The sequence below is a fragment of the Haliotis rufescens genome, unplaced genomic scaffold, assembly GCF_023055435.1.
Source record: "Haliotis rufescens isolate VD_foot unplaced genomic scaffold, xgHalRufe1.0.p SCAF_19, whole genome shotgun sequence".
Lineage (NCBI taxonomy): Eukaryota > Metazoa > Mollusca > Gastropoda > Lepetellida > Haliotidae > Haliotis > Haliotis rufescens.
The window spans coordinates 17,610,046-17,622,520 of NW_025963879.1; the positions used below are offsets into that span (position 1 = coordinate 17,610,046).

General features: G+C 44.2%; 1 protein-coding gene across 1 annotated transcript in view; it reads right to left on the minus strand.

Moving 5' to 3' along the window:
- The window catches only part of LOC124137553, a 105,443-nt gene that overhangs the window by 73,638 nt on the left and 19,330 nt on the right, over positions 1-12,475 (minus strand). The window contains exons 16-25 of the mRNA XM_048398946.1: positions 11,749-11,863; positions 10,490-10,764; positions 8,162-8,276; positions 6,867-7,129; positions 4,721-4,835; positions 3,771-3,955; positions 2,738-2,852; positions 1,923-2,125; positions 1,224-1,338; positions 589-764 (exon numbers count right to left, since the gene is read on the minus strand). Of these exons, the coding sequence (XP_048254903.1) occupies positions 589-764; positions 1,224-1,338; positions 1,923-2,125; positions 2,738-2,852; positions 3,771-3,955; positions 4,721-4,835; positions 6,867-7,129; positions 8,162-8,276; positions 10,490-10,764; positions 11,749-11,863 (1,677 nt within the window). The remainder of the gene's footprint in view (positions 1-588; positions 765-1,223; positions 1,339-1,922; positions 2,126-2,737; positions 2,853-3,770; positions 3,956-4,720; positions 4,836-6,866; positions 7,130-8,161; positions 8,277-10,489; positions 10,765-11,748; positions 11,864-12,475) is intronic.

Below are 12,475 nucleotides of genomic sequence, written 5' to 3' on the forward strand. Positions count from 1 at the left end.
TGTTTCGTAAGATATTCAGTTCAATCTACTTTACATGTAATTTAGATAACACTGATCTCCCAGAGCAACTCATAATATTATACTGTATACATGTCGATCGGTGTTTTGATCTGTAGGGGCGGTTTGGGTAGCCTAGTGTATAAAGGGTTCGCTCGTCACGCCGAAGGCCCGGGTTCGATTCCCGACATGGGTACAATGTGTGAAGCTCGTTTCTTGTGCCCCCCGCCGTGATATTGCTGGAATATTTCTAAGTGAGTTAAAATTTAACGTCACATCGGCAATATTTCAGCCATATAGTGACGACTATTATATTGCTAAAAGCGGCGTAAAACCATACTCACGCCTGATCTATATGTTATTTTCAGAATACTTTTTATTAAACATGCAACTTGTTTTGAATATATCATGCATTTTTCTGATGGTGAAATTGTGTATATGTATGTTAAATTTGTCCTGAAGACATAATTAAACTGTCGTTATCTGAGCAATTTGTTCGTAATGAACCGTAGCCAATGCGAACTCTGGAAGTTCCACAACTCGCGACCGGTGACCCCTGGGTAACTGGACTATCACGTTCTCTGTACAAACCTGGGGAGGGCGTGGCCAGACTCCCAGGGGAGGGGCTGACGCCGGAAGGAGGGGTCTGGAACCCGGTCACACCGCTACCACTGCTGCCGAAGTTGCACCGTGGGGCCTGGCAGCAGGGGTTGGCGAAGTCGGTGATGAGGTGGCAAGCGGAGGGGAGGTTGGCGTATCGTGGACATCTGTTGAGGGAAGAGCTCAATGATTTGTTTGTTTGTTTGTTTGTTGTTTAACGCTGAACTCAGCAATATTTCAGCTATATGACGGCGGTCTGTAAACAATGGAATCTTGACCAGACAGTCCTGAGATTGTAATCATGAGCATCCATCTACATTAACTGGGATTCTATGACATGCAAGAACATACAATCCTATCACAACTAAGGTACGCAACTCTCTGTAATTACAACTGGGACCCTCCTTCCCCCGGAAATAATATAGAGAAAAGTAGCGCTAATGACTGATGATGATGCTGATTTAATGGTGTTGCTTACTTTGCTACTGATGTTGATGGCAATAATCATATTGTTAGAAATATACAGCACTAGCTACTGCAGTGACACGTCGCTATATAAGTGCAATAATCTTGGACGCGACGTTAAACCCAATTTCACCTCACTACTGCAGTGACGGTGTACTCACTTCTCAGTACAGCGGTAGTTGCCTGTGTCGGCGTTCTCGCACACGCAGTTGTAGTCGCAGCCGTCCTCCCATCGAGCTCCCTTCTTGTACTGCGTACCCTTGTACTCACAGTAGCCTGCAGAGACGAGGCAACGTTAGATGTGTGAGCGATGCGAGATATTGTCCTTTCTTGTCTGACATTACTGCGCCACACTTGAATCTATCAACTTTATCAGGTTACGCTATTAGATAAACCTGTTATTTGACAATAAAATCAAGATATCCTCTACATCTATCTGCATTACGATTATGTACTATGTACTGCTTTTTTTTTACACAAACATGTCTTTATAATGCAAACAATGATATCTGTATTACGTCAACAAAGATGTCATAATTACGACATCAATGACATTTTTATTGCGTCAAGAACGATTACTATATTACGTAAGCAATGATCCCTTATTACGTAAACATTTATGTGTATAAATCGTCAGAAATGAGATCTATATTTCATCAATAATTATGTCTTCATAACGTCATTAACGATTTCTAATAATGTCAGCAATGTTTCCTTATTACCTCAAAATGTACGTGTGTACAATGTCAGAAATGAGATCTGTATAACGTCAATAATGACGTTAATTCATTTATCATTCTAATGTGCTTTAATAAACCTTTGGATATTAAAGCACAAGGGTAACAAATGAACTACCATACCTATAGCGGTACCCCCAGAGGTCTGGGTACCGGTCCCTGTAACTGACCCTGCGGGGACAGTAGGAAGGACGGGAACAAGCCCAGTACCGGCGGTGGGGGTCCCGGCAACGGAGGGGGCACACTGCGGCATCCTACAGCACGTAGGGTCCCGGGGGTCAGGAACCTCCTTGCACCCAGGGGCTACATCCTTGTACTCTGGGCATCTGGGAAGGAATATCAATAAGAACGTGGGTTCAAAGGGTTGTTGTGCACTTGGTGTTTCACGAAATGTATACCACCAAAATATTCTCAGAGGAAAATTTGAATAATTGTCCTTGTTCGGGAATGAGATGAAAGTTACTTTGTAGCTGTAGCTGTTAGAAGTTGTAGTTGTTTTGCATTACTCGCCTACTGAGACACACATATTTGTTGTTTTGCATTACTCACCTACTGAGACATGTGTATTTGTTGTTTTGCATTTCTCACCTACTGAGACACGTGTATTTGTTGTTTTGCATTACTCACCTACTGAGACACGTGTATTTGTTGTTTTGCATTACTCACCTACTGAGACACGTGTATTTGTTGTTTTGCATTACTTATCTACTCAGACACGTGTATTTGTTGTTTTGCATTACTTATCTACTGAGACACGTGTATTTGTTGTTTTGCATTACTCGCCCACTGAGACAAGCGTATTTGTTGTTTGCATTACTCACCTACTGAGACACGTGTATTTGTTGTTCTGCATTACTCACCTACTGAGACACGTGTATTTGTTGTTTTTCATTACTCGCCTACTGAGACACGCATATTTGTTGTTTTGCATTACTCACCTACTGAGACACGTGTATTTGTTGTTCTGGGAGTCATCACAACTGCATTTGTAGCTGCAGCCATCGTACCACTGCTGGCCCTTGTTGTAGTGTTTACCCTTGTAGACGCAGAACGCTAGAAAGAGATCATCCTCGTGAGTCAGGGCAATTATATCCACGTCCCCACAGTTTGGCTGATCAATCACTACGCCTTTAGAAAGCTACAACATGCCCTCTACGATGTTCTGATCGTCAATATTATAACCTTTCAAACATATATACACTACAATTTTGTCATTGACCTCGAGCTCTTACCTCCAAATTCGTATATATTTTTCATCTATGTATAATACATATAAGAGATAATATAAACCGGTATGTTTTCAGAAAACAAGATGTCTGTCCCCGTTTTGTTTTCGATCTGGAATCCGTATCAACAAGTCCAGAAATAGACGTCTACATTGCATTCAACCGACTCCATGGTGGAGTGGATAAAGCGTTTGCTCAGAGAGCGGAAGGTCGGTGGTTCGATCCCCTGATCGCGTCATACAGACGTTGTAAGATGGCCTTAAAGGGGGAAAACACAAACTGGTTGGTTCGGAGTTAGTATACTGTGTCTGGGTGGGGTATCCATGTTAAACTGCGGCATGGTATCTCAGTGGACCAGTACCATAAAACAGGCATACGTTTGGATTAGTACACGCATCTGATTGACTACTGTCCACAAGTCTGTGAGACCCATGTAGATCCGAGGTAGAATAGGTCTTCAGCAACCCATGCTTGCCATACATGGCGACTATGCGTGTCGTTAGAGGCGAATAACAGGATCGGGTGGTCAGGCTTGCCGAGTGGGTTGGTGCATGTCATCGTTTCCCAATTGCGCGGATCGATGCTCATGAGGTCAATCACTGGATTGTCAGGTCTAGACTCGATTATTTACAGACCGCCGCCATACAGCGTCAATACTGCTGTGTGCAGCGTGAACAGCACACAAATAAATAAACAAACACTAGTGTATGAGGACTAAAAGAAGTTGAACAATATATCTACTTACGCAGTCCTGGGGTAGGGAGGGGCGTGGTCGTTTCCTGGGGTTGCGTGTTGGGGGAGAAAGAGGCGTAACCCGTGAAGCCCTGGTAGGGTCCGGTGAAGTTGCACTGGGGGATCTTACAGCAGGCGTTAGCAGGGTCGGGGACGAGGCGACAGAACGGTTCCGGGAGGTTTGAGTAGTGGATGCACCTGAAACAAAAAGCTGACCCTATCACTCAAGTTCTTGGATTCTTGAAGATGAAGAACAAGACCAAACAACAAAGCAATCAGGTCATCGATACAGCTCATGTCAGTATCACTTCTCAACGTGTCGGGGGCACGGGTGGCCAAGTCGTCGCCGCGATTCGCTGTGCAGAGTTGCGTCCCTTGGCCACGCCAGAAACCTATGATTGTGGGTTCGAATCCAAGTTCGCCCTGATTATGTTTCTAGGTTTATCAGCATCATACCCGTGCTCGTGGGTTTCACCTAAATGGTAAATGTCTAAGCCTGCATACTTCGGGCTTTCCTCCCACATAAAACTGACACGCCGCGATATAACTGGAATACTGTTAAAAGCGGCGTTAAACCAAACTCACTCTCTCACTCCAATAGAAATCTCTGCATAAAGCAGAGTCGATTTAACAATTCCGACTATATCATGAGCACCCGTTTATGAATCACTATCAAATAGTGAGGTGAGCGTATCCTGCCCCACCGGTGGCACCCGTCACAAACACATGCAAAGGCAAGTCAATTGTTCGGCTGACAAAACACGGGAACATAAGGTACAAACCAAAATAGGGAATTGAATCGGACATCATATTTGTCACTGATGCGTCAAATTTGGAAATGTCCTCCACATGTCTACCATAAAACTTTTTGAAAGCTCTACTGAGGCGTCCAACTAAACTCACTCACTCACTCACTCACTCACTCACTCACTCACTCACTCACTTAGACCGTTAGATACCTACTTCTCGACACATTTGTAGTGGCCGTATGTGGCGTCGTCGCAGACACAGTTGTAGTCGCAACCGTCCTCCCACGTCTGTCCAGGGAGGTACTGCTTGCCTTTATACATGCAGTAGCCTGTGAGAAAAGACACGCAATTCGTTGTAATGTTGTACCACAGCAAGACAGTCACCTGAAGACAGTGGTAATCGGTTGCGCGCTGGCAAGGCGAGAACATTGCACATGGGTCTAAACAGGCTTATTTATATAGCAGGGCGTGGTGCAATATCGACGATTACATCCGTTTAATGTAAGATCTGATTGCGTCAGCTGCCATGGGGATTCATCATGGAATCGGCATATGTACGTCATGTTTACACCATATATACGTCATTGAATACGTCATGTCGTGGTAGCATCATAGATACGCCACTGACTCGTCATGCTTCGGAGATATATAATATAAGATAGCTACGCGATAAATCGCAAAGAACAATAATCGTGGTTTATTTCACGATAAAACAGGGTTCTATTATGACGTCATTTCTGGAGATTCGAACTTGATGACGTCGTAAATTGGAAGACGTTAATGTTTAGAGGAAAGTATCTAGTTAGGTCTTCACTATAGATGTAGCTCTCGGCAGTGCAGATAAACGCTATAACCGAACGATCGCATCCAAAATAGGGAGAGATATGGCGAACAGTGTTGGGAGAAAAGGTACAGACAATTAACGAGAACATTTTGAGATTTTCCGGGAACTTACGCCCCTGTTCATAAAATGGACCTGTCCGACATTGCCGAGGTCGGATTGTATTCAGGTAGACATTATCATTTGAATACGTTTTAATATGTTTAAAGCTTTATATTTTATCAAGATCTTTAAAGATGCTGTACATAATGTTGATATCTCATATAAGATAAACGACTCGTTCGTCGATGTTTACAGTGCAATAAAACACTGCAGGGAAAATAAACCACTGTTTTATTGTACGATAAACAACGACCACCTCATGGTTGATTCTCCCTGCAGTGTTTTATTGTACGATAAACAACGGCGGTCAAAAGTCGTTATTTTTTAAGTAATGCATACGTCATAGATACGTCTTGATTACATCAGGGCTATACCATAGTTACGTCATGGGTACGTCATGATATACATATTGGATAGATCATACATACGTCATTGTAGCGTCATAGATGCGTCATTGTCTCGTCATGCTTTAGGGATACGTCAAAGATACGTATTGGCTACATCGGGGATACGCCATAGTTACATCATAGGTAAGTCACGAATACGCACTGATAAGATAAATCTTATAATTACGTCATTATATGTCATGGATAAATGACTACGTCATATGGAGAAGGCATCAGATTTGACACTGGTGCATAGCAACGCTTTAAGATAAGTGGGGGAAAGCCTGATAACCAAGAGCCAGCGTTCTATGTGGACCAAATATCTTAAGTTGTTGATGTAACAAGACCGTTAATAGACGACGTTTCTTTTTCGTTTTTTCAAGAAAAAATATATTATAAATAAAGTGATTTAGTGACATTTGATTGATTAATCAAGCCAAAACAAACAGACTATTTTTTCTTGATTGGTGGATGATAGAATGGGCGGGCTTATGTTTTATTGTTGCGGTGAGTGAGTGAGTTGTGTTTAACGCCGCTTTTAACAGTATTCCAGTTATATCACGGCGTGTCAGCTTGATGTGGGAGATAAGCCCGAAGTGATGCAGGTCTCAGACGTTTACCACTTCGGTGAAACCCACGAGCACGGGTACGGTGCTGACAAACCTAGAAACATAATCGGGGCGAACCGGGATTCGAACCCACAATCATAGGTTACTGGCGTGCCAAAGGGACGCAACTCTGCATAGCGAATCGCGGCGCCTTAGACGACTAGGCTACCCGTGCCCCCTGTTGCGCTGAACAATGTCGCTGATTGGCGTGTGTTGATAAGAAAAGAAGCAGCCTTTGAAGTATATTGTTGACATATTTACTTATAAGAATTGACTTCAAAATATTATTGCTTTTACTACGCGGATTTACACAGTATGTACACCGGTTTTTACGTTTATAGCCCAATAAACGCCAAAAAATTATTGAAGTCAGTTCTTAGCTACATCAACCGAAAAAAAATTACTGAGCGTTGCGCATCTTACCAATTCCACCAAAGACATCGACTCCCCCGGTGGGCGCGGGGACGGTGGGTCCCAACTGGACGATGGTGTAGCCACCCACTCCCTTCCATAGGTCGCCTGTACTTGGAGGCTGGACAGCCCCGTGGCCTTGCACAGCTTGACCAAACGACGGGACAGCAACGTAGCCGGCCACAGCACCCGTACAGTGGGGGATCAGGCAGCAAGAGTCGTTGGGGTCGGCCACAAGGGTGCAGGCGGCGGGCATGCTTGCGTAGGTCGGACATCTGTGTTGGAATAGGTAGGTATTAAAAGGTTTTGAGATGTGTGTGTTCCATGTTTAACGCCGCAGTTACCATCAGTACAGCTACGCTCACTGTTAATAATCGAGTCTGGTGCAGACAAACCAGTGATTAATATTGTGAGCATCGTACCACCGTAGGGCGTAAGATGACGCGTTATCTACCAAATCAATGAGTCCGACCACCAGATCCGTATAGTTGCCTCTTACGAACAGCATCGATGGTTGGGAACCTATTTTAACTATTCCAGCTGCTTTTTGTGCTCATTTGTGCTCTTTGTGATAGTGAGTGAGTGAGTTGGGTTTAACGCTGCTTTTAACAATATTCCAGTTATATCACGGCGTGTCAGCTTAATGTGGGAGGAAAGCCCGAAGTGATGCAGGTCTTAAAGGTTTACAACTTCAGTGAAACCCACGAGCACGGGTAAGGTGAGGACACACCAAGAAACATATTCGGGGCGAACCGGGATTCGAACCCACAATCATAGGTTTCTGGCGTGTCCAAGGGACGCAACTCTGTACAAATGACAATCAAGCAAAGGACAAATTATTCGCTTTATCATTGAGGTCTGTTTGCTGTACTTCTTACACACAAAAAAACTGTTACTTTTTACAAACTGAAAAAGATAGATGAACGAGTTTGGATGATAAATAGAATATCCCCTCGAGGTTTTTTTATGCTAAATATATCAACATTCGTCAATATTTTTTTTAAACTCATCAGCAAACCTCGGATTTTTATCTTTCATCGACACGAGTTGCTATACTGTATTTGATGGTGAGATTCTCTATTACTTACTCCCTCAACTGAGAAAGGTTTGGGCCGGGAGATAGCGTCGTGGTTAAAGCGTTCGCTCGTCACACCGAAGACCCGGGTTCAATTCCCGACATGGGTACAATGTGTGAAGCCCATTTCTGGTGTCCCCTGCCTTGATATAGCTGGAATATTGCTTAAAGCAGCGTAAAACCAAACTCACTCACTCACTCGCTGAGAAAGGTTTATGAGAGTAAGCTGTACCTCGGCCTACAGTTGTAGAGGCCAGTTGTGTCGTCGGAACACACGCAGGACTTGCTGCAGCCGTCGTTCCACCGCTGATGGAGGGCGTAGACCCCGCCGTTGTACAGACAGCCGTCTACAATACAAACACAAGTCAGAACTCCGCCGTTGTACAGACAGCCGTCTACAAACAAACACAAGTTAGAACTCCGCCGTTGTACAGACAGCCGTCTACAAACAAACACAAGTTAGAACTCCGCCGTTGTACAGACAGCCGTCTACAAACAAACACAAGTTAGAACTCCGCCGTTGTACAGACAGCTGTCTACAATACAAACACAAGTCAGAACTCCGCCGTTGTACAGACAGCCGTCTACAATACAAACACAAGTTAGAACTCCGCCGTTGTACAGACATCCGTCTACAATACAAACACAAGTCAGAACTCCGCCGTTGTACAGACAGCCGTCTACAAACAAACACAAGTTCGAACTCCACCGTTGTACAGACAGCCGTCTACAATACAAACACAAGTTAGAACTCCGCCGTTGTACAGACAGCTGTCTACAAACAAACACAAGTTAGAACTCCACCGTTGTACAGACAGCCGTCTACAATACAAACACAAGTCAGAACTCCGCCGTTGTACAGACAGCTGTCTACAAACAAACACAAGTTAGAACTCCGCCGTTGTACAGACAGCCGTCTACAAACAAACACAAGTTAGAACTCCGCCGTTGTACAGACAGCCGTCTACAAACAAGCACAAGTTAGAACTCCGCCGTTGTACAGACAGCCGTCTACAAACAAGCACAAGTTAGAACTCCGCCGTTGTACAGACAGCCGTCTACAATACAAACACAAGTTAGAACTCCGCCGTTGTACAGACAGCTGTCTACAAACAAACACAAGTTAGAACTCCGCCGTTGTACAGACAGCCGTCTACAAACAAACACAAGTTAGAACTCCGCCGTTGTACAGACAGCCGTCTACAAACAAGCACAAGTTAGAACTCCGCCGTTGTACAGACAGCCGTCTACAAACAAGCACAAGTTAGAACTCCGCCGTTGTACAGACAGCCGTCTACAAACAAACACAAGTTAGAACTCCGCCGTTGTACAGACAGCCGTCTACAAACAAGCACAAGTTAGAACTCCGCCGTTGTACAGACAGCCGTCTACAAACAAACACAAGTTAGAACTCCGCCGTTGTACAGACAGCCGTCTACAAACAAGCACAAGTTAGAACTCCGCCGTTGTACAGATAGCCGTCTACAATACAAACACAAGTTAGAACTCGGTTTCAATACCACGTGGTCACTAGCCTCACGAAGTGATTTTTGGAAGATGTGAGTCTCCTTTGGTAGTGTCCTTACTACAGTGGTTTAACATGATAGTACTTGGAAGTACATTTTCCATGTTTTCGGTTGTTTTTATACATGATTTATCACATATTTGTATGGCAAAGTATGTTAATTTGCAAAAGGTTACAACAGGAAGTGAAATATCAAAATATTGAAAAACAGACTCCATGTCCCTTACATCTTCCCGAGGCAAGTGAGTTAACTGACTATAGAAGTCCAGTTTCCACCCTTGCCGAACTAGGCTGGTATTATGGAGTTACATTTTGGCTGGACTAACGAGTCTATGCATAGTCCAATCAAAATCGCGCACCGAAATCGAAATCCGGTTCGTAAAGTGTCATGCAGATTTCGGTCGACTGCAGGATTTGCAAAGCATGTGCACCGCTAACTCGTTGTCAACAGATATTTTCTAAATCTTTTCCTGTTTTTAATCAAGATGCGCACGTGATTTGATGCACTTCGTGATGTAAGACTCGTTTTATCACAATATAGATCTTGATTATCGATCAGATCGTCCTGACTGGGCGCCTCCGTTTTGTTTGAAGCAAATGCAAGTGATAGGAGAGGTTGAATCTGATTGGTCAATAGGAGAGGCATAGAAAGGACGTAACTCGTAATAGCCACTGGTGGCGCTACGATCGAGCCTAGGAATTCCACCCTAGTTCGGCAAGGGTGGAAACTGGACTTTAAAGTCAGTTCACTCTCTTGCCTCGGGAAGATGTTACCCTTATGGGCCACCCTACAAGGCAGTTACATGTATAATATAATTACATTGCCATCAGACAATAATATATTTTTACTGTTGGGCAAAGACAGAGGACAGATGTAACAGAAAACTCATTGGGATCCCGAGTGAGAATAGGTCCTTGTATCGTTAAATGATGAAATCAGGGACGTCAGGGACACCGCGAGTAACCATATCCTCCCACTCTCGGCACCCGACAGTATCTGCGAGTTATGGAGCAGAGACTTTATACAATGCGTACTGAGTTTTGGCGCCTGGTATCCAGTTCCGCCAGTTCCTGGTTGAGCTTTTGCTCCAGAGGGAAGGGTCGGTGCGACGTAACCACCAGAGCCACTTCCGGTTCCGGTTCCAGTTCCAGTTCCGGTTCCGGTCCAGATCATGCCGCCATTACCGATATTGTTGAGGTTGGTGGAGGAGGAGACGAAGGTCCCGGCACTGCACTGTACACTCGGACAGCACTGACCAGCCTGTTTAGAAACAGTGCAGCCAGACGGCAGGTTGTTGTAGGTGGGGCACCTGTAGCATAGGTGAAGGTAAGGTATCTAGGCAACGGATAGAAATGGTATGGGGACATGTACAGACAAAAATGCAAAAAAAAGGATGTACTGCAACTAATTCTGTCGAAATAGCCCTTGTCTTTTGGCGTTTGAGTCAAAATTGATACTAGTACGACATTCCTTGTGCTTCTTACCATTTTCAAATTAAATATTAGTCTAAGATACCGAAAATAAGGGTAAAAAAAGGTTTCATTTGGAACTATGTTTCCTATGGTCACAGGGGGCGGTCGGGTAGCCTAGTGGTTAAAGCGTTTGCTCGCCGCACATAAGACCGGGGTTCGATTCCCGACATGAGTACAATGTGTGAAGCCCATTTCTGGTGTCCCTCGCCGTGATATTGCTGGAATATTGCTGAAACCGGCGTAAAATCAAACTCACTCACTCACTATTGTCACTGTCCGACTGACTTATTACTGATCTTGTGACGTAATAAACTAACGCACGTACTCCAGAAAAACATGCAGTGAAAACCGTTAGTGAGAGATAAGAATCCCTTTTTCGACAACAGAATTTAAGAAAGACATTATAGCATAAAGAGGTAACATCGTTTGTGAAAATCAAAATATTATTCTGAGAAGAGCCCGCTATTTCTAAATTTGAGAGCCCCCTGGGCGCTTATAATGTCGAATACGGCTACAAAAACAAGTAACTATGTCAATGTTTATTCCAAATAAAGAATATTTCCCATTTCAAAAGATAATAAACAGAATAAAGTTTATGTTATCTGCAAATGCAAATAAAGAAATAAATTCCATCTCTACCAGAAGTTAATACCGACCAAGCCATGCAATGTAAAGTTAGTTTTACATTTGTTTGTGTATACATTTGCATTCGTGAAAGAAGAAATGATGACACCACATGAGAGCCGTCATATAGCTGGAATATTGCTGAGTGCGGCGTTAAACAACAAACAAACAAACAAAGCACATGAGACATTACTTACGTGCTGAGACACCTGTAGTAGCCATAGACGGCGTTCTCACAGACACACTCCTGGTCACAGGACACCTTCCAGTTCTGGCCCTGTGTGTAGGTGTGACCGTTGTACAGACAGTGATCTGATAACATACAGTGTGACATCGTGAAGTGGGTGGCCCTTGTACATGTGTGTGTAGGTGTGTGTGTAGGTGTGACCGTTGTACAGACAGTGATCTGATAACATACAGTGAGACATCGTGAAGCGGGTGGCCCTTGTACATGTGTGTGTAGGTGTGTCCGTTGTACAGACAGTGATCTGATAACATACAGTGTGACATTGTGAAGCGGGTGGACCTTGTACATGTGTGTGTAGGTGTGTGTGTAGCTGTGTCCGTTGTACAGAGAGTGATCTGATAACATACAGTGGGACATCGTGAAGCGGGTGGCCCTTGTACATGTGTGTGTAGGTGTGTGTGTAGGTGTGTCCGTTGTACAGACAGTGATCTGATAACATACAGTGGGACATCGTGAAGCGGGTGGCCCTTGTACATGTGTGTGTAGGTGTGTGTGTAGGTGTGTGTGTAGGTGTGTGTATAGCTGTGTCCGTTGTACAGACAGTGATCTGATAACATACAGTGGGACATCGTGAAGCGGGTGGCCCTTGTACATGTGTGTGTAGGTGTGTGTGTAGGTGTGTCCGTTGTACAGACAGTGATCTGATAACATACAGTGGGACATCGTGAAGTGGGTGG